Source organism: Daktulosphaira vitifoliae, unplaced genomic scaffold, assembly GCF_025091365.1.
Source record: "Daktulosphaira vitifoliae isolate Bord-2020 unplaced genomic scaffold, ASM2509136v1 Scaffold_2, whole genome shotgun sequence".
Lineage (NCBI taxonomy): Eukaryota > Metazoa > Arthropoda > Insecta > Hemiptera > Phylloxeridae > Daktulosphaira > Daktulosphaira vitifoliae.
In genome coordinates, this window is record NW_026099573.1 from 33816602 (window position 1) to 33844572 (window position 27971).

Here is a 27971-nt window from a genome sequence, read left to right on the forward strand (position 1 = left end):
ACAATTTCTTTTTCGTGTAAATAAAAATTATCAGTATTCCAATTACTTGGATCCAAATTTAAAAAATTAGTATTTTATTTATTTGATATCGAATCGTTTAAAAAATTTCATACTGCTTTTTGACAAAAAAGAAGCTACAGTTTTTTCTAAAAAAAAATATCAATCACTCAATAGTCATCAAAAAATAAAGATATCAAAAATTATTATACATGAAAATGATTTGTCAATATGAACCGATGAAAGAATAAAACGTTTACTAGGGTTTATTATTGACTCATTATTAAGGGATACAACCATTAATTTTTTTATTTCGGTTGAAATGGAATCGTCCATTTCCCAGAAAATATTACACTCGCGAATAGTCAATACTGCTTTTGCTCTTATAGTAAGATTAACAATTCTTAGGTTATAAAAAAAAACTTTTAGAACTTGTCCAATGGATGGAAGTTTTGAACCTAAAATTTGAGTAGTCAAAGACCCTATTAAAAATATTTTATTGTCATTTCTTAATACTACGGACATTTTTACGTACACTAAAAGAAAAACACAATAGGAAGCAGTTCAACTTAATACGCGATGTGAGCGACTAAAGTGGTATAAGTATAAGTTCACTATATCTATTGCTGCGATTTGTAATAAATTTACGATTTCCAGAGTTATTTATAATTTAAAAATAATAACAATACATTAATTCAGTCATACCATAGTATTATCGCCGTACTTGTACGATAAGTGTTGTAATGAACCAGATGATAACTAACAGAATCTAGCATTAAAATTCATATATTTAGTAAAAATCGTAATATGATCGAGTTAATTCAGCTATAGCAATAAAACGATCGGTTCAATGAAATTTGTACTTAATACTTTTATTTCGTAAAATTTAATTTTAAACAATTTTTGTATGAAACATTAGGTCGTATCACATATGGTTCGTCATATATGATAAAATATTCGTAAATATGCTAATTTCGGCAATTTTACGAAATATTATATATTTTGACATTTTTCTAGAAAACTAATGGACTTAAAAGAAAAACTGTAAGGACTTAATTTATACAAAACAATTAGATCTACAATTTAGTTTTAATATTTTTTTTTGTAAGAGTGCTAATTTACGAGTTAATTGCTAAAAACTAAAAAAGTACCCCTTTTGCCCGATTTTCAACCCCAAGTCGGCACGGGTTAAACTTATCTGATCGGCCTGGAATTTTTTGTAGCCACTTTTTATATGTATACACATAAATTTGGGGGGTGAGCCCGAAGAATTTCCAAAATTTTCAAAATAAGGGACACCCTAATATATATATACTAATTATAGTTATTAAATTTAGTAAGAAATTTATATTCAATAATTTAATATTAAAATTTATACGGATATATTATAAAAATAATAAAGAAGTTATATTTTACTTTACTTTTACGTGTATACAAATTTAAAGGGCTTGATGCAATACTTTTCAATAAAAACTATTTGTTACTATAAATAAATGCACTGGACTACAAGGAACTTTCATCNTATAAATAAATGCACTGGACTACAAGGAACTTTCATCAGAAATTTCTTCTCGCAAGGGGCGACTACAGTGATGGGATCCTTGATCTTTATTGAAGTTATTGAATCTAAATGAGATAAAAATCAGTTGAAAATTTAACTAACTTTTCTAACTTTAAAAGAATTAAGAAAAAATGCAAAAAATTCATGACATACGTGGGTTGGAACCTTGTACCCCCAGCGCGTAAAACACAAGGTTTACCGACTCGGCAACCGTATATCGTTACCGTCGGCTGAAAAAGTTGGTTATTTCAGCTAGTTCAAATTTCAAAGTTATTTTCCTCGACTTCAAAAAGCAATGAAATTTAAATCAGTTTAATTTTCTATGCTATATCAATTTTTTATTTATATAATATTTATGAAAATCTGTACTCCCCTTAAAATAAAATAAAATACAAACCCAAAATTTTAACACAAAAATAGCATATTTTTGAATACGATAGCCATTTTCACCACGAAGACAAATCCAGATGTCAAATTTTTTTTTTAAATTAAAGTGTACTACATAAGCTTTAATTTAAGATGTATATAAAAGTATCAGTCTTTCCGGAACATTTACAAAAGTTAAGTTGAAAAAGTTAATTTTTTGTAAAAAAGTTACCATTTTGAAACCCTTTCGGTGGGTTTGAAAAAGGGTCAAATGTTCACAAAAATTTATAAAATGATAGGTGAATACCTAAGGTATCTATAAAAAAAAAAAAAATTATATTGATTCGATCATTTTTAAAAAAAGTTTAAGGCAATTTTAAGTAAAAAAATTGAAAAATGTCGAAAATTACCGATAATTAAATCTGTAATTTTTTGGGGGATTTCCTTCGTTTACGAGGAACGAGGGATTTTTTTTTCAAATTTTGAGGGTAATGTCTTCAATTAGATACGATTTGTGATCTTTTGACATATTTTTCATTATAATCGTTTCAGCGAGATCTGAGATTGAGCATATACAGACAAAAAATAAAAAAAAAAAATAAAACCACATCATAGTAAAATTAATACTTTCTCAGCATCGCATCGAAGCTAAAAAAGCAAGAAAATATTATAAGTTATAAATTTTTAATACTAAACTTGCTTCTATGTTTCCATATTAGTTGCTATATGGAAATGTCATTATAACATTCTTTGTACAGATGGTCAATGTAGGGATATGTTTTAAGAATTATTGATTACACTAGTTTACAAATAAAAAAAAATTTTCTGACCCATGACTTATAATAGTCATTTTTAATGTAAAATCGTCCACTGAGTCCGAAAATGAAGTCCAAAATACAAAAAGTAGAACAGTTTTTGAGCTATTGCGAAATTAGCGTTTTTCGTGTACCGCGAAAAAACGTTTTCATTATCTTCTAAATATCTTTAATTGCATTCAACTGATTTTCATTTTTTTACATAAAATTAAACAATATTAAATTACCTATAACTTTTATCTTAAAAAATTTTTTATTTGACTTTTTTGTCGTTTGCTATCTACGAATTTACCACTGAATTTTTATCATTTTTTTCAAAATATCAGAAAAAATTCAGAGTTTTATGTAAAATACAACAATAAAAAATAAATTTATCAACAATAATTTCAATAGACGTTATACTCTAATACATAACAAAGAAAATGATATATTATTTTGTAAAATTGATAAAAAAATGAAGAAGTTATGCGCGATTGAAAAATAAAACTAATTTCCTAATATCAGAGTTTTCTAATTCGATGCTTTAATTTTGTATAATATAGAAAAATTACTCACAATATTACTTTTCAAAACAAAATTACGATTTTTTAAATAACTTAAGGTTATTTCATATAGTTTTATTGGGATATTTTTAAATTGATTTAATTTTACTGTTTGGTGGGGTTGTAATAAATTTTCGTATTTAAAAAAAAATGATAATTCTCCAAAAATATAAAGTAATTTTCTATAGAATTAAGAAAATTGAAATTGTTTTAGCATGGATTTAGAAAATCATTTTAAATATAGTAAATTTAATATATAATAAATAAAATAAATAATTAAGTTTTACAAATATGAAAACAATTATAATTTTCGCTATGATATTTTTTGTAATTAGTTTTATGATAACCAAAGAATAATTTTTATTGAACTAAAAATAGGACGTATTAGTCTTAATATTTCTTTTGTATATTTCATTGCTTTCTCTTATAAGAAACCAAATAGTCATCCATCATTGCTTCATCCCAAAACCCTTGGTAACGACGTTCTATATCATTTATTTGTCGATGAAAACGTTCACCATGCTCATCGCTTTCATTTCCAAGATTTTCAGGAAAAAAATCTAAGTGTGCATGAAAAAAATGTATTTTCAATGACATTTTCACCCCTATTTCCGATAAAATTAAAAAATATAAATGTATCTTTTATTCAGAAAATAATAAAATTATAAAATGTACTGTGTACCTATTTTTGAATAGTTTATCAATAAATCGTCTACTATTTCTCTATAATTTAAACTTTTGAATTTTCCTAAAAAAGTATTTACAACCAAACGAAACGAGTTCTATGCTAAAGCCTCGTCTTTTGATAAAGTTAACACAAAATTGGAGTCGTTCATTAGTTTTTTTATTTGTGGTCCTATGAAAATACCTTCTTTGATTTTTGCATCAGACAAATGTGGAAACACAGTTTTCAAATAAGTAAATGAATTTCCATTTTTATTTAAAGCTTTAACAAAATTTTTAAAAAGTCCAAGTTTAATATGTAAAGGTGGCAGGATTATTCTATTTTTATTAACAAGAGGATTGAATTTGACATTTTCTTTGCCCACTGTTAAGTTAACTCGATCTGGCCAATATTTTCGTGTGTAATGTTCTTGACGTGCTCGACTATCCCATGTACACAAAAAACACATGTATTTTGTGTATCCTTGTTGCAAGCCAGTTACCATTGCAATGACTTTAATGTCTGCACAAATTTTTCAATTGTGTTTATTGTAGTTGATTAGAGAAAGTAATATATCCATTGATTCATACGATTCTTTCATATTTACAGCATGCGCTTATGGAATTGAAGGTTTGATGTTTCCTTGGTGCAGTAAAACTGCTTTCAAACTTAGTTTATTGCTATCAATAAACAAACGCCATTCGGTTGGATCATATGGCTCACCAAATTCTTTAAACAAACCGTAAATTTCGTTACAATAACAAACATTGTTTTTTTTATATAATATTGAGCATAATTTTCTGACGACTTCTGTAAAATGTAACTTTTACTTGTGATTTTAATAAATTTCGTTCTTGCAATCTTGACGCCAATAACTCTGATTTTTCCTTTGAGAATTTTAAATCTCTTATTAAATCATTAAGTTCAGTTTGGGTAAAAAGCTTCGGAATTTTTTCAAGTTTAAAACTAATGTCAGTCTTACACTCGGCATGATTACTGGATTCTGGCGATTCACTATATTCTTTTTTCCTTTTGGGGCAAACATGATATTTAACTGAGAGTAAATGTGGAACTGGTTTTGACATGGAGTTTATATGTGCATATTCAACTGTTTTATGACGTCGATGTTGCTTTATTTTAGTCAAGCAGAAGTAGCAATCAACTTCGTGACACATTGGTTGTCGCCAAATTGTTGGTACATCAAATGATAAGTATCGTCTAAAGCAAATGAAAATTTTTAAGATTTTATTTATTTTATACATAAATAATGTAAACAATTTCAAAAATATATATTTTTTTTTACTTTGCGCTTGTCATCCACATTGTTAATCCAGTTTTGCACGTGTTACATAAGACATTTGGCGTCCACGATTCACTTAAGTTCTCTGGAGAAATATTAAAGTAAAGACAATACGCAGATAGCAATGTACTAGTAAAATTCGGCTGTGTAACAAAAATATATTCGCCACACGCATAACAAAATTTATTGGGGTTATTCTTACACTTACATTGACGTTTATTCGAACTCATTTTTATCTTTATAAAAATAAACGTAAAATAGTTATATGGATTATTTAAATATCGTAGAAAATATGAATCGTATATTCATATTTTCTATGTCACACCTCGTATAGGTGTGACAATAAAATAACGAGACTTTTTTAATAAAAGTTATTTATTTTAAAAATTTAAAAATTTAATGATTGTCACCTTCAATGTACCTTCACTCAGCATCAACACACTGTTGCATAAGTCGCTGCCATTCTTGAAAACAATATTGCCAATCGCTTTCAGTTAGTCCTTTTAGAAGTTCTGCCGTTTTCATTTTTACGTCATCAAACGTTTGAAAATGGGTTCCTTTTAAAAAACTTTTAATTTTTGGAAATAAGAAGAAGTCACAAGGAGCAAGGTCTGGCAAGTACGGGGGATATTGAAGTATAGAAATATTTTTTTCAGTTAAAAAACTTTGAATTAAAAATGCACTGTGAGCTGGAGTATTGTCTTGGTGAAGAACCCAGCCATTCTTCCACAGATCTGGTCGCTTTTTTCTAACACGTTCTCTTAATTTAATTAATACATATTTATAATAAAATTGGTTGACAGTTTACCCATTAACAACCCATTCAACAAAAATTATTCCCTTAATGTCAAAGAAAACAATGAGCATTGCTTGCTCATTCGTGCTTTCTTCATTCTTGGGGAAGTTGATGTCTTCCAATGCATAGATTGCCTTTTAGTTTCAGAATCATATGTAAAAATTCACGTTTTATCACACGTAATGATATTATTTATAAAAGATGGATCATCTTTGATCATTTTTAAGGTGTCAGAACAAATTTCTTTGCGATTGAATTTTTGATCAATCGTCAAATTTTTAGGGACCATTTTAGCACACAATTTTTTCATATTTAAATTTTCAACTAAAATTTTACGAACACTATCTTTATCAATATTTACCATCTCTGCTACAGCTCTAACACTTAATCGACGGTCTTGCCGAATAATTTTATCAATTTTTTTGACTTTTTCGTTTGTTGAACATGTGGTACGAAGTCAAGAATGATCATCGTCTTCCACGTCCTCTCTTCCATTGCAAAGCCGTTTGTGCCATTAAAAAACGTGAGCTCTTGATAAATATTCTTCACCATAAACTTCACATAACATACGAAATGATTCTGCGGCAGTTTTTTTTAATTTAACGAGAAATTTAATGTTAACACGTTGTTCGACTTTTATATCTAACATTTTTCGGCAGTATAGTCGAATTTGCACTAATAACAAGGTTACTAACGTATAAGAAAGTTAACCGACTTCATCATTGTTTATAGTACTTTTATATAAGTGTTTCCTAATCATATTTCAATAATAGTTTTATAGATAACGTTAATAGTTTAGGATATATTTAGAAAGTCTCGTTATTTTATTGTCACACCTTGTATTAATAGAATATAAAACGCTTTTATGACCAAAATAAATTTATCCGTTTTATTTCAAATGACAAAATGTTCAGTGCTACCAATTAGTGATGAGCAGTGAGGCCAAGGCGAAGTTTTTTGGTTCGTAATTCAAAATTTCATTTTGAAGGAAATAACCTTAAGTTATTTAAAAAATCGTAATTTTGTTTTGAAAAGTAATATTGTCAGTAATTTTTCTATATTTTACAAAATTAAAGCATCGAATTAGAAAACTCTGATATTAGGAAATTAGTTTTATTTTTCAATCGCGCATAACTTCTTCATTTTTTTATCAATTTTACAAAATAATATATCATTTTCTTTGTTATGTATTAGAGTATAACGTCTATTGAAATTATTGTTGATAAATTTATTTTTTATTGGTGTATTTTACGTAAAACTCTGAATTTTTTCTGATATTTTGAAAAAAATGATAAAAATTCAGTGGTAAATTCGTAGATAGCAAACGACAAAAAAGTCAATTAAAAAATTTTTTAAGATAAAAGTTATAGGTAATTTAATATTGTTTAATTTTATGTAAAAAAAATGAAAATCAGTTGAATGCAATTAAAGATATTTAGAATATAATGAAAACGTTTTTTCGCGGTACACGAAAAACGCTAATTTCGCAATAACTCAAAAACTGTTCTACTTTTTGTATTTTGGACTTCATTTTCGAACTCAGTGGACGATTTTACATTAAAAATGACTATCATAAGTCATAGGTCAATTTTGTTGTAAACTAGTGTTATTGGATAACCAAAATAAACTCATAATATTCCAAATTATAAATTAATTGAAATTTTATGAAATATTATGAAATTCCGAAATTAGTTTTTTGATTTCTTGGAAAGTAACGACGTATTATGGCTTTTATATTACAAAAGGGATGCTACATTTTTTGTAATATTTTAGCTACTATGATTTAAAGTTTACTATGTCTGATGAGTTTATCATGATTAATGTAAACTAATGTGATAATTAGTTCAGTAGTAACACTAGAAAAATTGATATCATAATAACAGCTAATATTACTAAAATATTATAACTAAATATAACTTAAGTTATACAGTATTATAATTATAATATATTATAGATAATAAAGTAAAATTAAAACTATATTAAAAATATTATTAATTTAAAAAAAAACTAAAAAATATTAAAAATATTATTAAACTCAAAGCCACAAAAAAAAAATTAATGAAAAGTCGCGGATACGTATTTCGGAAACAATGTTACCATTATCAACGCTAAACACATACTGACACCCCGACTAGAAAAAACTCCCTTATATACCCCTAGTGACCTTATCACCTAGTGACGTTATCACTAAGTAATATTATCACATTTTGCCAGTTTACACAAGTTTAATAATGAATTTTTCAGTGGGCCAAGATCCCAATTAATTAAATTGTTTTTATTTTTAAACATTTCTATTGCTTCTCTGATATTAAGTTCTTTGTAATTATTTACGTTTTTAATTAGTTTTATGGTTTTAATAGAGTGATTATGTGTCAATAAATGTTCAGCCACTGGAGATTTCTCAATTTCTTGATTTTTAATATTTCTTAAGTGCTTTTTAAACCTGACCCCTATATTTCTTTTTGTTTGTCCTACGTAACATTTATTACAACTTTCACATTGTATTTTACAAACAAAAATGGAAAAAAGAAAGGAGGGCAGCTAGTACACTCTCCAGCGAGGGGGAACAAAAAGTAATTAGATCACCAATTTTATTTTATCCGGGCATCTCAAATGGATTAACTAAAATATTTAAGAATTTTGGTATTACTTTGGTAACATCTAAGAGTAATAATTTAAGAGATTTATTAGGTAACCCTAAAGATAAGGTAGATGAAGGGGGGAAATCAGGCATTTATAAAATACAATGTGAAAGTTGTAATAAATGTTACGCCTTGGCGTTAGGTCTATAGCTATATCTCAATAATTAATTTTTTTACATTTTATTAAAAATATTAATTATTTTAAAATTTTAAACAAAAAGTAAAAAAAAAATCTAAGATAGCTATTTTGTAGAGTAGAATTTAAGAAAAATTTTAGTAAAAAAATATCTTATTAATATTCAGTAGTAAATATTCTGTAGCGTTTTGAAGTTTGTGAAAATTTGAATTTTCATGTACTATTTTACGGTATTAAACATTGAAATACGTATTGAGAAAAGGACAGAAGAAAACGCTATCTTTTCATGATTACTGTGTATACATATGATGATAATGTGTATACATTACAAACTTGGCATTAATACCATGATAAGAAATTAGATAAGGCAATTATTACTTATCACTCTCATTCAAAAGTATATTGAAAAGATAGCGTTTTCTTCTGTCCTTTTCTCAATACGTATTTCAATGTTTAATACCGTAAAATAGTACATGAAAATTCAAATTTTCACAAACTTCAAAACGCTACAGAATATTTACTACTGAATATTAATAAGATATTTTTTTACTAAAATTTTTCTTAAATTCTACTCTACAAAATAGCTATCTTAGATTTTTTTTTTACATTTTATTTAAAATTTAAAAATAATTAATATTTTTAATAAAATGTAAAAAAAATAATTATTGAGATATAGCTATAGACCTAACGTATAACTATTATTTAAAAAAAAAATCAACTAAAAATATTAACTGGATCAAAAGTTATTTAAGTTGTCAGTGAGTGGTGGGCCACCCTGTATATGTACAATTTTATTTCTTAATCTTAAAAAAAAAAATAAATAAATTTATAGTAAAGTTATAATAAATTTCACGTAAGAAAATTTATGGACTTATTGATTAAAAATTATTTTTACTCGATTATAAGACTATACCTAACAATTTGCATCTATACTTTACTGCCATATGTTGAAAATACATTATTCAAAAGAAAATCATTTTTCAATACTATTAAAAAAAGTAAATAGTAAAATTTTGTCTGGGATTATAATATAAAATATGATTATTGAAACTATTGGCTAAATTTATTTAAAGTTCTGACATAAAAATTAAAAAAATTGAGTGAAATTTAGTAATATTTAAGGCTCATTGATTTAAATATTTTTTATATTTAAATTTTTCATTTTAAAATCTATTAAAAACTGTGTACTTGCTTAGTTGAAAGATATGCCAAATTAATATAAAAATATTTTATCAAAATAAAACAACGTAACAATAGGATACTATTTTTTTAAAAATTTATATTTAAGTAGTCCACGTGTCATTGTTACACCTTTTTATTTATTCAGTCACCAAACTTATGATATTTGTAATTTATTTTAATTTTCAGCAAAACTATTTTATACTAATATTTATTATCTATCTATCATTGTGAGAAAATATTTTTAATATACACGGTAATTTTACACAAGTGTGGTGTAAACTTAACATAAATATTTGAATATTGGTACGAAAATTGTCAAAAATTCGGACATTTTTTTTTAATGGGGTGATGTTAGATTTCGTATTACTTCGTGAAATAAATACAAAATTTAGAAGATTTATTTAGCAAAAAAAAAGTATGCTATCAATAACATTATTACCTTTGGTGATATTAAGTATAATTATTTAAAATAAAATGTAAATTACCAACATAAATTAACATAAAAATAATAATGATAATAAAAACAATGGAAATCTAATTAGGACAACCATTTACATGAGCATATTTTAAACAATTAAAATGACCATGCAAGACAGCTGTAACTTTTGTATTTTCACTCCATTCGCAACCGTTTTCACGAGCAAATATCAAACATTCAATACAACCGCTCGCGGCGGCTTCCCTCGTGGTGCCTTCATCCCATTTGCAACCATTATTATAAGCATATTTAAGGCAGTCTAAATGTCCATTCGAAGCAGCCCCTCTCATTGTACCTTCGATCCAATCCCTTCCAACTTGACGGGCAAATTTTAGGCAATTTAATTTACCATGCACGGCTGCTGCAACAATTGTTCCTTCGTCCCATTCGTAACCATTTTCATGGGCATATTTTAAACATTGTAAATGACCGTTAGCAGCAAATAACCATGTTGCTTTTTTATCCCATTTATAACCATTTTCATGAGCATATTTTAATATTTCTAGTTTACCTTTTAAAACGGCAGCTCTATATGCGTTTGCATTCATTGGATGTCCATTTTCGTAGCCATATTTTAATATTTTAAAATCACTTCTAGAAACAGCCAATTCCATTATTATTTCGTCCCATTCACATCCATTATCATGTGCATATTTCAAACAATCAAAATAACCGAGTGCAGCAGCTGCTCTAGTTGTGCCGTTATCCCATTTGCATCCGTTTTCATGAGCGTATTTTAAACATTCTAAATGACCATTATTTGCCGCCGCTTTTGTAGTGCCTATATCCCATGGACATTCGTTTTCATGAGCATATATTAAACAGTCTAAATGGCCACCTCTTGCAGCAATTCTAGTCGTTCCTTCTTCCCATTTACATCCATTTTCATGAGCGTATTTTAAGCAGTCTAAATATCCAAACAAGACAGAAGAAATTATTGTATATGCAGCCCAATTACATCCCTTTTCATGAGCATATTTTAAGCAGTCCAAATATCCGTTTTCTGCTGCAACTCTAGTCGTTTCGTCATCCCAATCGCAGCCGTTTTCATGGACATATTTCAAGCAATCCAAACAACCACTTTCGACAGTTGAAATTATTGTACGTGTGGCCCAATTACATCCATTTTCATGAGCGTATTTTAACATTTTTAAATCACCATTAAGTGCAGCTTGTTTCGTTATTGTTTCATCCCATTCACATCCATTATTATGAGCATAAATTAAGCAATCTAAATGGCCGCCTTGTGCAGCAACTATAGTTGTTTCTTTGTTCCATTCGCATCCATTTTCATGAGCGTAAATTAAGCAGTCTAAATGTCCGCCTTGTGCAGCACCTCTAGTTGTTTCCTTGTCCCATTTGCATCCATTTTCATGAGCGTAAATTAAACAGTCTAAATGGCCGCCTTGTGCAGCAACTGTAGCTGTTTCTTCGTCCCATTCGCAACCGTTTTTCTGAGCATATATTAAGCAGTCTAAATGGCCACCTTGTGCAGCAACACTAGTTGTTTCTTCGTCCCATTCGCAACCGTGTTCACAAGCAAATACCAAACAGTCAATGAAACCATTCGCAGCGGCTTCCCTTGTCGTGCCTTCATCCCATTGACAACCATTGTTATAAGCATATTTCAGACAGTCTAAATGTCCGTTTTTAGCAGCTCCTCTAGTAGTACCTTCGACCCAATAGCGGCATCCATGCTCATAAGCATATTTTAAACAATCTAAATTACCCTTCGTAGCTGCTAATAATAATGTTTCTTTATCCCATTCGCAACCGTTTTCATGTATGTATTTTAATATTTCTAAGTTACCATTATAAGCTGCAACTCCAGTTGTCTTTTCATTCCATGGACATCCATTTTTGTGAGCATATATTATGCAATCTAAGTTATCATTCTCAGCAGCTATAAATAATGTGTTTTTAGACCAAGGACAACCATTTTCATGAGCATATTTCATCATATTTAAATCACCTCTAAAAGCAGCTATTTGCGTTATTATGTCATTCCAACCACATCCATTTTGATGTGCATATATTAAACAATCCAAATTACCTCCTAATACAGCAGCCATAGTCATTCCTTCGTCCCAATTGCAACCATTTAGGTGAGCATATTTTAAACACTCTAAACTGCCTTTTTGTGCAGCCGCCACTGTTGTAGTTTCATCCCATTTACAGCCATTTTCATGAGCATAAATTAAGCAGTCTAAATGGCCGCCTTGTGCAGCAGCTCTAGTTGTCTCTTCGTCCCATTCGCAATCGTTTTCATGAGCATATTTTAGGCAGTCTAAATGGCCACGTTGTGCAGCAGCTCTAGTTGTCTCTTTGTCCCATTCGCAACCGTTTTCGTGAGCATATTTTAAGCATTTTATATTTCCATTTAAAGCAGCTGATTTTGTGGTTTTTCGATCCCATTTACAGCCTTTCTCATGAACGTATTTTAAGATTTCCAAATTACCATAATTTGCTGCTGCGTCTGCTGTCCACACATTCCATTGACATCCATTTACATGAGCATATATTAAGCAATCTAAATGACCACCTTCTGCAGCAACTGTAGTTGTTTCTTCACCCCATCTGCATCCCTTCTCATGAGCATACATTAAGCAGTCTAAATGGCCTCCTTCTGCAGCAACTATAGTTATATCGTTATCCCATCTGCATCCCTTTTCATAAGCATATTTTAAGCATTTCAAATGGCCATTTGCAGCAGCAGCCTTTGTTGTTTTCCTATCCCATTTACAGCCTTTCTTATGAGCATATTTTAAGCATTTCAAATTTCCATTTGCTGCAGCAGCCTCTGTGGTTTTTTCATCCCATTTACATCCATTTTCATGTGCATATTTTAAGCATTTTAAATGTCCTTTGGCAGCTGCAGCTTTTGTGGTTTTTTCATCCCATTTACATCCATTTTCATGTACATATCTTAGACATTCCAAATGCCCATTCGCAGCAGCTTTTTTTGTTGTATCATCATCCCATTCACATCCACTCTCGTAAGCAAGTTTTAATGTTCCTATGTCACCGATTTTAGCAGCTGTACTCGTCGTACCTTTTTTAAATTGACATTTATTTTTGTCTTCCGAATATCTATTTACAATTCCTAATTGAGCATAATAATTAATTAATTTTTAACATATTACAATTTTATTTTGCTTACCAAAAAGATATCTAATAAATATATAAAATTAATTAATCTTGTTAATAAAATTGAAAATTATAATTATGACTTTTGACGTTGGTGACGATTTAATGATTTTTATCATTAAAAATTCATAAATTTTGATTCTTTTTCAATTAATTATAAATATTTAATTTGATTCTTTTTAATAAAAAAAGTTGGTATATTTCTATATTTATTATTATATTACTATACTTGGGAATTGTAATAAAATCGAATCATTTATGTAATTAAATAACAAAAAAACCAATTCTTCAATATGATATCAATTTAAGGCTGAAACTTTCCTAATTAAACGTTTCACTATTATTAAATTTTTTTGTAAAATATTAGAGTGTTTCGAATACGAATAAATAGTATTTTCCAAATAAAATTTTATATTAATTTTTTTTTTATAATAGAATTTTTGGTACAAAAAATTTGAATAAATTTTTGTTCGAATAATAATTTTTAATATTTATCCAATAACATTGTTATGTAGGACAGCTTAAAGAATAATATTGACATCAGCACTAATATTATAATAAAATAATGAGAATTTAAATCAACACTTTTCATACACCAATTATTAAACTAAGAGCACAATGGCATCACTAATGCATAAATTATAAAGTAAGCTAAGAGATAATAACAGATTCAATTAGAAAATAACCGGACTAGTTGTCAATTTTAATTGCCGTCAAAAAACTAATAATGTCTAAACACTCATTGAGCACTAATTTGTATATAGATTATCATTATTGCAGTTAAAAATTATTATTCATGAATATTTTAAACATTTAAATTCCAAACAGGAATAGGCATTTATATTTTGAAAAAACCAGCACAAGTGTGAGAGCTGCACTGGTTGGGTGTGATCAGCTGGTAATGCTTGTACGCTATCAGCTGTTAGGACGCCTTATCAGTGGCCTGTATTGTTTAGTCGTTTTATTCAAAAAAGAAATATATGTACTTGTTGTATTATACAGTTTAGTTTAAGTTACGTTGGTCTTTCATTTGAATTAATTGTTGTTTTTGTATGAATCAGTAAAAACTTTGTTCAAGTTTCGTTTTAAAATACATTGTTCATGTTATTATTGTAAATTCATATAGTTGTATTCTGTTTTTTTTTCATTGGTTAGAACATTATTATAATAAAACTACAGGTAGCATATCACTTTTATAAATTGTAGTTCATTTTATTCAAATTATTCAAGCAAAATGTAGAACTGAATGTAAGTAATATGGATGGTTATATTTCTTGATTATTTAATTCAGCAATAAAAGATTCGGTTGTTCGTATTTGACTATTTAGTTGCATTTATTAAACTGAACAAGCTTATTTTGTGTTGACAAAAAATATTTTTCTTATAGCAATTTTAAATTGATTAGAAACTTTTTTTGTTAATTATTACTTGCCCCTATTTTAAGCCGTACGATGGAGTTCTATTCCCCATTTTTATTTTGAATTTTTTAGAACAGCCCAGGCGGCAAAATTTGGTAACCTCGACGTGATCGTAGTGCATTTTAAGTTGCGGCACGCAGAAATAAGGGGCAAATTTTAGCTAATCTTGTTCAAACAAAAGCAACAGCACAGTGGGGTCGTGGCATAGTTGGGTCCAGTATAGATGATATCTGACAGTGATTAAAATCACTATCATAAAAAACGCTTCGATGCAAATCTATAGATAATGTTTAATTAAAAAAAAAAATTTGTCAAAAAAGTATGTCAAGTGAGAGCTGAGAAAATAAATGATAGCTACAAAAAAAAACCACATAGTAAAATAATATTAATATGAATTCTTTTCACTACAGGAGACTACAGTAATGGGAATTGATATTAATTGAAGTTATTGAATCTAAATGAGATAAAAATCAAATGAGTTTAACATTTTTTTCTAACTCAAAAAGAATTAAGAAAAAATTCAGTGTCACAGACGTGAAAGATCCAAGTGTTACCTTCTCAGAAACCGTACGTCGCATTCGTCACTTAATAAAAATGGAAATTTAGCTAGTTCAAATTTTAAAGTTATTTTTTTCGACTTCAAAGAAACAAAAAAAATATGTTTATCTTTTTATACCATGTCAATTAGATTGATATAATATTTATGAAAATCAGTGTAATCCCCTAATAATAAAATGAAATACAAAACCAAGAATTTTAAATAGCAAAAATAGCATATTTTTGAACACCGTAGCTATTTTCATCATGAAGACAAAATAAAGTCCGAAATTTTTTTTTTTAATATTAAAGTATATTACATATATGCATTTTTATGTTTTGAACCCCTCCCTGTATTAAGGGAAATAGTCCGATTTAAAAAAAAAAGTACGTCGAATGAAAGAAGTATATAAATATTATTTAACAAAAAAAAATTGTATTGATCCATACATTTTTTAAAAAGTTATGGCAGTTTTAAGTAAAAAAAATTGAAAATATTTCGAAAATAACAATTTTTAAATTTGTAATTTTTTTGGAGGTTTCCCCCATTTACGGGGAACGAGGGAAATTTTTTCAATTTTGAAGGGTAATGTCTTCGACTAGATACAATTTGTGATCTTTTGACGTATCGTTGAAAGAAATCCGTTCAGTGAGAGCTGAGAAAAAGTGGTAACAGACAAAAAAAAAAAAAAAAAAAACACATCATAGTAAAACCAATACCTTCTCAGCTTCGCATCGAAGCTAAAATATTTCATTAATTCATTTAATTTAATTAATTAGATCATTATATAAAAAAAAAAAAAAAAAGGGACAGTAATATAGTAATTAAACTATAATTTTTATGTAAGATTATCTAATTATTTTTATTCAAATTATTTAGTTCAATATTACCTGTATTAGTCACTACATTTGTATTTTTTATTTGTGAAATAAGTACTTTGTACATTCATTTGCTGTTAAGTGTGTGGTAAAAAAAAAAAAAATTTCTGGTGGCATAGCGGTAAGTTGTTAGTTATAAGTTTAATCTTAGGTAGCCATCCGCCCACACTTAATATTTATTTATTTCATTATGCAAGATCCATCTACAGTGTAGGGTGGCGCAAAAAAATCGACTTCAAAAATTTTTATCAGACACCCTCTATATTTATTAAGTATATAAAAAAAAACATGTTTTGACAATTTGAGGTCGATAAAAAAATTTTTACAGGTCGCTCAAAGCGTTTTTCGTATTTTTACCAAAAATACCCCTTATTTATTAAAATATGATTAAAATTCTAAATTTTGGTCAATTATAATCATCTATATATGTAAAATGTTGTATTTTTAATGTAGAAAACGATTTTATAGTTTTCTAATTTCTAAGACCTATATTGATTACGTAATTTACCTAAACGTCTAAGTATATGATACTTTTCGGATCGATCTGAAAGGGGCCAAAAATTTTTTTTAAGTTTTACAAAATTAATAGTTAAATTAATTAAAAATTTTTTTTACTAATAATAAAATTTAATACTTTATTATGATGTTTTATTAAATCATATAATTAACTTAATATTAAAAAAACCCAGAACAGGGGGGTCGCGGCACAGTGGTGACGTGGCATAGTTGGATCAAGTATAATGATATCTGACAGTGATTAAAATCACTATCAAAAAAAAACGCTTCGATGCAAATCTTTAGATAGTGTTTAATTTTAAAAAATTGGTGGATTATTCCAAAAGCTTCATAAACTGCTAGTTCCTTATTAATATCCTGATTAAGATAAAGTATGTCGAATGAAAAAGAGATTATAAAAAAATATTATTTTTCATAAAAAAATTGTGTTGATCCATACACTTTTCAATAAGTTATAGCATTATAAAGTTAAAAATGTAAAAAATAAAATCGAGAATTTTCACACAAAAATAGCATTCGGTAGCCATTTTCACCACGAAGACAAGTTCATAGGTCAATTTTTTTTTTTAATAATAAAGTACATTTCATTACCTTTAATTTAAGATATATATAAAAGTGTCAGACCTTCCGGAACACTTTCAAAAGTTAATTTTTTGTGAAAAAGTTGTCATTTTAAATCCCCCCCTGTGGGCAGGTTAAGTGTTAGATTTATAAAAATTATATGCCAAATGATAGGTAAAGACATCAAGTATATATAAAAAAAAAATTATATTGATATGTTCATTTTTGAAAAAATTACGGCAGTTTTTAGTAAAAAAAATTGAAAAAATTTCGAAAATTAGCGATTTTTAAATTTGTAATTTTTTTGGAGGTCTCCCCCATTTACGGGGAACGAGGAAAATTTTTTTCAATTTTTGAGAGTAATGTCTTCGACTAGATACGATTTGTGATCTTTCGACGTATCGTTGAAAGAAATCCGTTTTGTGAGAGCTGAGAAAAAGTGGTAACAGACACAAAAAAAAAAAAAATAAAAAAATAAACACATCATAGTAAAACTAATACCTTCTCAGTTTCGCATTGAAGCTAATATTTTTCTTGTACTTAATGGTTTTTATAGAATAATTTTTTCCACAATTTTTATTACAAATGTTTAGAACACTAAAATAACAAACACATATAAATAATTGTATTTATTAATTTCTTTTTTTTTTGTTAGTCAAAGATGATTTTTTTTCATCGGGAAAGTCACTTCTGTGTTTTTCAACAACTTGAAGGATGTTGTCTTTGTTCCTCGTCTGTCGTTAAGGAGTTATTAAAATTTGTCATCAAAGCTACTTCTCTCTCTGCTGGATGATTCACAACGTATAAGAATTTGACTTTATTATAGCCATAATTGAAACTTTCATTTTCTAGCCAAGTTTCTGGGTCATAATTTATAAAATTATAGTCAATGCTAAGTGCTGAAAAAAATTGTTTTGTATTTTCTGTTACAAATTGATGAATACCGATGTTTTCTTGAATTGAGTTCATTGAAATTCGATTTTTGTAATTAGCTTCAGCTTTATTATTTAAGGATTTCACTATTTTTTTTTCTGTATTTGTTAAATCGTTGTCAAAAAAAGGTAGTCCAACAAGTGTGAAACACTGAGGTACCATAAATGACCAGAAAAAGCTTTTACACCTACGTCACTTATAATCTTATTAATTTTACTGTAATCTTTAAGTTGAGTTAATAAATTAAGATAATTTCGAGGAGCAATAGCTGCGCAACAACAAGTAGACCAAAAATGTATATATATTTTTAAAATAAATAAATTGAATTCTTGTATACCTTTAAGTTTGTCAGGTGTTAATTTAAATTGGTCTCGAAACATATAAATTGTTAAGCAATATATTATTTTAGCCATCCATTTAGCTCGATGAAAAGCTCCAAGAGATCTAAAACTAGTTATTCTCGAGTTTTTCCTTCCAACACACAATAAACATAACTCCAATAATTCTTTGTAATCATCATGTGAATGATTAATTTTAAGTTGCTTTTCACAAAATTCAATAATATTTTGTGCATTTGATATCTATCTTGTAGATCATAAATTTATGATTATGTAATTGATAAATAGCATGTATGGTTATTTTTCTGCCTTAATACTGCGTAACAATGATATCTTCATTGATAGAAATCAATAAAGATAAAATCAAAATTTAGTTTTAAAAAACGTGAAAATAAGGTATTAATTTTTATTATTAGTAAAAAAATTTTTTACACCATATAATAAACACAACAATTAATTTAACTAATAATTTTTTAAAACTTAAAAAAAAATTTTGGCCCCTTTCAGATCGATCCGAAAAGTATCATATACTTAGACGTTTAGGTAAATTACGTAATCAATATAGGTCTTAGAAATTAAAAAATTATAAAATCGTTTTCTACACCTAACCTTTTGTTACCGCCTGCACCTTCGGCGACTCATTCGTAGAAGGGCTTCTACCAAAGCTTCTATTTCTGTTATTCAAAAGTTTGTTGAGAGATATGATCCAGCCGTTTACAGTTTTTGACAAATCAAGATAAGATTAAATTCATTGCAAGAACACTGGTCTACATTCATAGAAACCCATAATGAAATATCTGACCTATAACAGGGCTTCGAAGAAGAGAATGATTATTAGTAAATAATCATTTACATTTACTGCTCGAAGATCAAATCTGTACTTTAAATCCACTATGGAGGACTTATTGAACAAATCTATGGTCACTGAAGTCTTAAGTACTTCTAATTAATTGCAAGCATCTCACATTGAATCTATGAGACTCCCTGCAATTGATCTACCAAAATTTATCTTGGGATATAAGGAGATCTTCGCAATTGGCCAGATTTTATCAATACATTTAACGCTTTGTTTCACGAAAATTTAAAAATAACTAATGTACAACGATTTCATTATTTAAAGTCAAGCTTAACTGGAACTGCTTCAGATGTCATTAAAAACTACTCACTCACTTCTGCCAACTATCAAGAGGCTTATTCTGAATTAGTCAGACAGTATGAAAATAAAGGGCTCACCATACAAACTCACATAAGAGCATTACTTCATTCTCAAAAAGTGCATCAAGCTTCAGCTGTAGAATTACGGAAATTGCATCATCATATTGCTTCACATGTTTGTGCACTAAAAGCACTCGAGCAACTAGTTCAGCATTGGGATGCCTGGCTAGTGACTCTTATTTGTAGTCAGTTAGATGACACTACTGCCGGCGAATGTCAACTGCAACAAACAAATAATGAATTGCCCACTTATGCAGCAATAGAATCATTTTTAGCAAAACGTGTTTCTGCCTATCAAGTTGGTGCTATTTCTTAATTATGTAGAAAAGAGTAATCGGTCTAAAAATATGAGTGTCAACAACAAGACTTTCTTTACTCGTCCTAGTGAGCAAAATTCAACGAAGTGTCCACTTTGTACAGATGCCCACCGCATATATGCATGTGAAAATTTTGTTCAGATGCCAAATTCTGAATGACAAGCAACAATTATGCGTTTAAAGTTGTGCTTTAATTGTTTAAATTAAAATCTTGTAAATATCCTAGTTGTACGAAATTTTTCGGACGAAATCCGATTGTTTTACCCTCCACTTCAGTTGTTACACATTTGCTTTTCGAACATGAACATCGACGTTTGATACATGTTGGTCCACAGGCTTTACTTACGCATATGCATAACATGTATTGGCCTATACGTGGAAGGATTATTGCTAGAAAGGTTGTTTGGAAATGTATTCAATGTTTCAAGTCCAAGCCAAATTCTGGCGGAGCAGAGTTTAAACGTCCTGTGGTAAAACTGGCTTTTCTACCTACTGCTGAGGATAATGAAATGGATGAACATGACCCCCTATAATATTGTTATCCCATTAATTAGTTGCCTAATATTCTGATATGGCCTAATATATGTAGTATTTTTATGAAGTTAAAAAAAAATCAATTTTATTTTTAATATGTTATAGTAATTAATTATCTTGTATTTTAAATATTCTATGTGTTCGCATTATTAATATTATTCATAATTAATGTAAGTAACTTGCATTAATTGTATTTTTATGTGTTTTCGATGTAAATTTTACTTATTTAGTTCATTATTATTTTATATGTTTTTTGAATAATTATTTTCAACTGTTAGTCATAAATAACCTCAGTTCCTATATACGTGATTTAAACTTACAAATTTATATGAGCCATGTAATTTTTTTTTTAAATTTGTTATTAGAAACTGAATGATGTTATGATTTCATTGTTGTATAAATTTTAGTTGTTAAATTATCAATATAAATGTTCAATGTTAATAATTGTTGCAGTGAAACTACAGATATTGTCTTACTGTTATAAATTGTAATTCACTTTATTCATAAAGAGCATAGCTGCATGTAAGTAGTATGGAGTATTATATTTATGGATTATTCGGTTCGATAATAGTAGGTACAATTGTTCGTATTTAATTATTTAGTTGTATTCATTGGTCTGGGTAAGTTTATTTTGTGTTAACAAAAAATATTTTTCTTTTAGCAATTTTAAATTGATTAGAAACTTTTTTTGTTGTTTATTGGTTGCCCCTATTTTAAGCCGTACGGCGGAATTCTATTCCCCATTTTTATTTTGGATTTTTTAGAACAGCCCAGGCGGCAACAGGAGTCGTGGCACAGTTGGGTCCAGTATAGATTTAATCTAACAGTGATTAAAATCACTATCATAAGAAACGCTTCGATGCAAATCTGTATATAGTGTTTAATTCTAAGAAATTGATGGATAATTACAAAAGCAACATCAACTTCTATTTCCTTAATTATACCCAGATTAGTAATTCTTTAATTATATATTATATAATTTTTAAAATTAATTGTTTTCAAATTATTATTGATTTTTATTTTTAATATGTTTTATTATATATTTGAAAAGTAAAAATTTTAAACCTATTTTTTATTGTCCTTTGAAGTGAAAATTTTATAAAAAAAAATTAATTTGTTACCATATTTTATAGTTCAATTTTAAAGTTTGAAATTGACATCATTAAATAGAAAAAATGGTATTCTTAAGATATAATATGCAACCAGGAAATCTTATAATTACTATTTACATTAAATTTTTTATTTCCTCCGTTGTTAAATTCAGGTGAAACTAAAAATAATTTTTTTTTTTTAGATTTATGATTTATATAGCAACATGTTACTCACAAATTTGGAATGTTATAGACTGGTAGTAGCACACACAAATAGAGTAAAAAAAATTAATAAAATTCAAAATAAAATTATATAATATCAAATCAAATTCGACAGTAAATACTTTAAAAATATTAGAAATTAATGATTTAAATTGTTTGTATGGATAAAGATGGTCAAACTACTTGTTATTTGATTAAGGGATTTTTTTTCAATTTTTAAGGGTAATATCTTCAACTAAAGACGCATTGTAATAATTTGACGTATCGTTGATAAAAGTAGGTCAAGTGAGGGTTGGCAAAATAAATCTTAGCCACAAAAAAAACCACATAGTAATATAATATTAACATGAATAAGAATTTTCTTCTTACGAGGGGAGACTATAGTGATGGGATCTTTGATATTTATTAAAGTTACTGAATCTAAATGAGATAAAAATCAAATAATTTGAAAATTGTTTTCTAACTCAAAAAAAAAATATTAATTGCCACAGGCGGATTTGAACCTCGTACCCTAAGCGTGAAAGAAAGAAGTGTTACCGATTCAGAAACTGTTCGACGCATGGTAAAATTAGCAATTTAAGCTAAGTAAAATTTAAAAGTTACTTTTTCGACTTTAAAAAAGCAAAAAAAAATTGATACGTTTAATTTCTTATGTCTTATGAACTTTATTCTATGTCAATTTAATTATATAATATTCATGAAAGTCAGTATATTGATCTTATAAGATATTTTAAAATAAAATAAAATATAAAACCCAGGATATTAACACAAAAATAGCATATTTTGAATACAGTAGCCATTTGCGCATAGAAAATAGGTCGTCGGGACAATTTTTTTTTTTAATTTTATAGTTTATGACATAAGCTTTAATTTTATATATGTTGAAAGGACGCAGTATTTCCGGAACATTTTCAAAAGTTAAGTTGAAAAAATTAGTTTTTGTAAATAAGTTGCTATTTTAAATCCCTTCCAATGAGCAGGTTATGTGTTAGATTTTCAAAAAAATGGTATCAAATGAAAGGGAAATATCTAAGGTTTTAGTATAAAAAAAATTATGTTGATTTGTTTATTTTTAAAAAAGTATTGGAAGTTTTAAGAAAAAAATGACAAAATTTATCGATTTTTAAATTTGTAATTTTTTTGGATATTTCCCCCATTTGCGAGGAACGAGGGGAAAATTTTCAATTTTTAAGGGTAATGTCTTCATCTAGATACGATTTGTGATTTTTTGACGTATTGTTAAAAGAAATCGGTCCAGTGAGAACTGAGAAAAAGTGGCAACAGACATAAAAGAAAAAACACATCATAATAAAATGAATAACTTCTCAGCTTCGCATCGAAGCTACAACAATAAGTTTGGCATTATAATATTATATATTTTATGTTACTTTATATATTAATTTATATATTTTTAGAAAACTTTCTATAATGTAAACCACACTATTTGAATTCAGCAATTAAAATTTTATTGTTTAAGTAATCAACTGTTACAATGGTTTTTGTCGTATATAATGAATAGAAGAGAACTAATAAAAATTTGAAATTATATTTCTAAAATAAAAATGTAACGTCGGGGATACCTCTGGGTGGTCGCATATTGCTTTTATTATTTTTAATAACAATTTGTGTGAGAAATTTAACCATTTTAAATATTTTATTATTTTCAACTTATTTTAAATTACATAGGTCAATTAAAAAATTTAATGATTTGATAAGGTTCAATTGGATTTTAATAACTTTTATAATTTGTGTCAAGAATATGAATTAATAATTAATGCAGACAATTGCTTCGAAATCACAATTACATGTTTAAAAAGTTTTATTATTTACTATTACGTATTTTATTATTGTAAATAACATTAAGTGCCTCGGTATTGTAATCTCTAGTAACTCATCTTTTACTGAACACATTAAATATGTATGTAATAAAATTTTTTCTAGCTTAGTATTAATTAGACGTATTAGTAAAGAGTTCAATGTTTAAAATTCTTATATAATACACCCGTCAGTTCCATTCTCAAATATTCGTCCATGATTTGGCTCCCCATACTAAATAGAAGAAATAAATAATATTGAAAAAATTATTATTATTCACCGGTCCATAGAATGATAAAATCATGTAATAGATTGAAAAAAGTTAAATTTTTTTTATTGTGAGTTTAACTCTGTTAAAATTCTATCGCTGCATGCAGTTTAATAGTTAACATCGTATTTGAATTATTCTAATTTATAAAATGCATTGTTAGTTTAAGTTGTTGAATTTACAATATGATAATATAAATAAAAGTATATAATTTAAAATAATAAAATATTTCATAATAATAGATTAATAAAGAAATACATAAATAATACAATATTAAATATTATAATATAGTTGAACAGGAAATATTAAATTATTATTTGGGTCGTTTGACACATACTTTCGAGAATAATAGGGAATATAATATAAATATGTGTTGTGCGTTTAATGGTTATTGCCTTTAAAATTTAATTTTCTTAATAAAAATCGATCGTATGATATATTTCTACATATTTTTAAAGTTTTTAAATTTAACATTTGTTAAATATTTTTGTAACGAGTTCTTTGAATATTCAATATTCTTTTGTGAAAACTCGTACATTGTTTACCACTCACACTTGGGTGTATACTTGTTAAAAATTAATAAATAAATAGTAGTTAGTAATATATTATGTAATTATAATGTTATATCAAATAGTTATTTATTTCAAAACTTTATTAGAATAAAAATTAATTAATAATAATAATAGAAAATTATTTTAATTGATTTTCTTACAAAATATTGCAAATAAATAATTCAAATAATTTTTTATTTCATTAAATATTAATCTATATAAAAATTTTCCAAACGCTAATAACGATACGTGTAAGAAAAATAGGTGTATTATCGTTCTGGCAACTATAAAATATACAGGGTGTTCAGTAAGTCAGGAAACGGGTTTCCTGACTTACTGAACATCCTGTATAAAAAAACCTATATTATAATGTCAGGGTTAGGAATATTGTTCAGTAAAATAATTGAAAAGTCATCAATAATGATTTAATTATTTTAATTCAAATTTTAGCTAAGGTCATATATATATACTGTGATTTTTATGTAATATTTAAAATTAATACAGAATAATTAGTTCAAAAATGTTTTACTGAATTTAAAACTAAAAGTGTTGAAAATACATTTTAATATCAAACAAATAAATAAAAATAGTTTTAAAATAATCAAAAAGTACATAATATAATGTATAAAGCAATATTATAATAGAACTTTGTGATAATAAATTGGTTTTTAAGAAAATCCTACCTTTTTTTTATTATTAAACGTCAAACATAAAAAAAAGTTTTACAATTTAATATAAAAAAATTATCAAGTGAATATGATGAACGAGAAAAAAATAAAAGAAAACATATCTATGACATGAATAGAGGACATAAAGGTAATGCCACCTATTTTGGTACCTTGATAAATACTACAATTATTTATGACAAAATCGTCAAATCTAATGTTATTTGAAATTCCAATTGCTTTTTTAAATGTATGGAAGTTTCCAAATTAATAGGTTAACTTAATAAAATTATAATTAGAAAATTTCAGATGTTCAATATCACTATACTCGATAACTTATTAGGAATAAATAATATAAAATCTAAATTACCTTCATTAAATTTCAAACAAGAAGTTGTCATCAAAAAAAATACTAATTGCCAATGCTAGAAATTATAAATTTTTAATTTTCAATCGAGTAATTCATTAAAAGTGTATTACTCACCTTCATTTTTACTCTTCTTGTTTTACTTATGTTAAAAGTGTTTTTATTCTAAATAACAAATAACAATTTTTTAATGAAATAGTTGAATATATATAAAAATCTCAGTCATCATATATTAGTTTTTTATTTTAGAAATATAATTTAAGTAAATAATAATNCTCAGTCATCATATATTAGTTTTTTATTTTAGAAATATAATTTATGTAAATAATAATGTAGATATACTTAATTATACTCAACTATTTTAGTGAATCTATTCATTTACATGTAAAAAAATCTGGCTAAATCGAAATTGATACTAAATTGAATTTAGTAAAATGTGTTAAAGTATTAATACAAATACAATTATATATTTGTGTGTGTATGTATATATACAGGTTGTTCAAAAAGTATGGAAACACCGATTTTTTTAAAGCAGCTATTAGTTTGTTTAATAATTTTCTGTCAATAAATGTCAATTGAATAATTGAATGCATCTTCTACGATTAAAATTGAAGTTCAACCCTAATTTGGTAGAAATCTACCCTGATTTAAGAGATCTAAATGACAACCATTACTTTTTTTTGAATTTCTGGTTAGGTAATTTTATTTAAAACCAAGGTTTTTTTAAATTTTAAATATGGATAAATCATTTCTGAGAGTGTTTAAAAACATCAGTTTTAAGCTTAGAAGTACTTTGCGCTACAGTAAAAACTAATCAATATATGAATCCGTAGATACAACAATTATAAAATGTCTGATTATTGTTTCTTTGATTATCTCTGAACATAAATATAGATATACTTTATTATTTACTTTATAATTTTAGTCAACTCATCTATAAACATGAAGAAAAAACTGACTATATTGGAATTAGCTTTAACACATACTTATATAGTAAATGCTAGGGCGGGGGCTACAATTACTTTTGTTAAGTTTTCTTTTAAGAACAGATATTAGCTTCGATGCGAAGCTGAAAAGGTATTAATTTTACTATGATGTGTTTTTTTTTTTATTTATTTATTTTTTTTTTTTGTGTCTGTTAACGCTCAATCTCAGCTCTCGCTGGACCGATTTTGATGAACAATATGTCAAAAGATCACAAATCGTATCTAGTCGAAGACATTACCCTCAAAAATTGAAAAAAATTCCCTCGTTCCCCGTAAACGGGGGAAATCCCCCAAAAAATTACAAATTTAAAAATCGCTAATTTTCGATATTTTTTCAATTTTTTTTACTTAAAATTGCCATAACTTTTTTAAAAATGACCGAATCAATATAATTTTTTTTTTTATAGATACCTTAGATAATTACCTATCATTTTATATATTTTTGTGAACATTTGACCCTTTAACAGCCCAAAGGATGGGGTTTCAAAATGGTAACTTTTTTACAAAAAATTAACTTTTTCAACTTAACTTTTGAAAATGTTCCGGAAAGACTGACAATTTTATATATACCTTAAATTAAAGCTAATGTAATATACTTTAATTTGAAAAAAAAAAATTTGACCTCTGGACTTGTCTTCATGGTGAAAATGACTACCGTATGCAAAAATATGCTATTTTTGTGAAAAAATTCTTGATATTATATTTTACATTTTTTAACATTATGTTGCTATAACTTTTTAAAAAATGCATGAATCAACTTTATTCTTTAATGATAAATACTTTATATATACTTCTTTCATTCGACATACTTTTTTTTAAAATCGGACCATTTCCCTTTATACAGGGGGGGTGCAAACCTTTTAAAATGCGTATAGAAAGTAGAACTTTTTCAACTTAACTTTTGAAAATGTTCCGGAAAGACTGACACTTTTATATATATCTTAAATTAAAGCTTATGTAATATACTTTAATTTGAAAAAAAAAAATTTGACCTCTGGACTTGTCTTCGTGGTGAAAACGGACATCAAAGTTAAAGAAAAACGTACGATTTCCGTGAAAAAAATCTCGATTTTATATGTTATATTATTTAATTTATATTTTATATAACTTTTGGAAAAATGTATGGATCAAT

General features: G+C 26.9%; 2 protein-coding genes across 2 annotated transcripts; both read right to left on the bottom strand.

Annotated features, from left to right (window-relative positions):
• Positions 1-4514: 4514 nt before the first annotated feature.
• On the bottom strand, positions 4515-5424 carry LOC126897494 (uncharacterized). The gene is made up of 2 exons (XM_050671147.1): positions 5249-5424; positions 4515-5163 (listed from the first exon to the last, which is right to left on the bottom strand). The coding sequence occupies exons 1-2, from the start codon at positions 5266-5268 to the stop codon at positions 4722-4724; spliced, it is 462 nt and encodes a 153-aa protein (XP_050527104.1). The 5' UTR covers positions 5269-5424; the 3' UTR covers positions 4515-4721.
• A 4941-nt stretch (positions 5425-10365) lies between these two features.
• LOC126897491 (uncharacterized) lies at positions 10366-26065 on the bottom strand. Its single transcript, XM_050671144.1, has 3 exons — positions 25971-26065; positions 25857-25911; positions 10366-13582 (listed from the first exon to the last, which is right to left on the bottom strand). The coding sequence occupies exons 1-3, from the start codon at positions 25974-25976 to the stop codon at positions 10536-10538; spliced, it is 3108 nt and encodes a 1035-aa protein (XP_050527101.1). The 5' UTR covers positions 25977-26065; the 3' UTR covers positions 10366-10535.
• Between the last annotated feature and the right edge of the window lie 1906 nt (positions 26066-27971).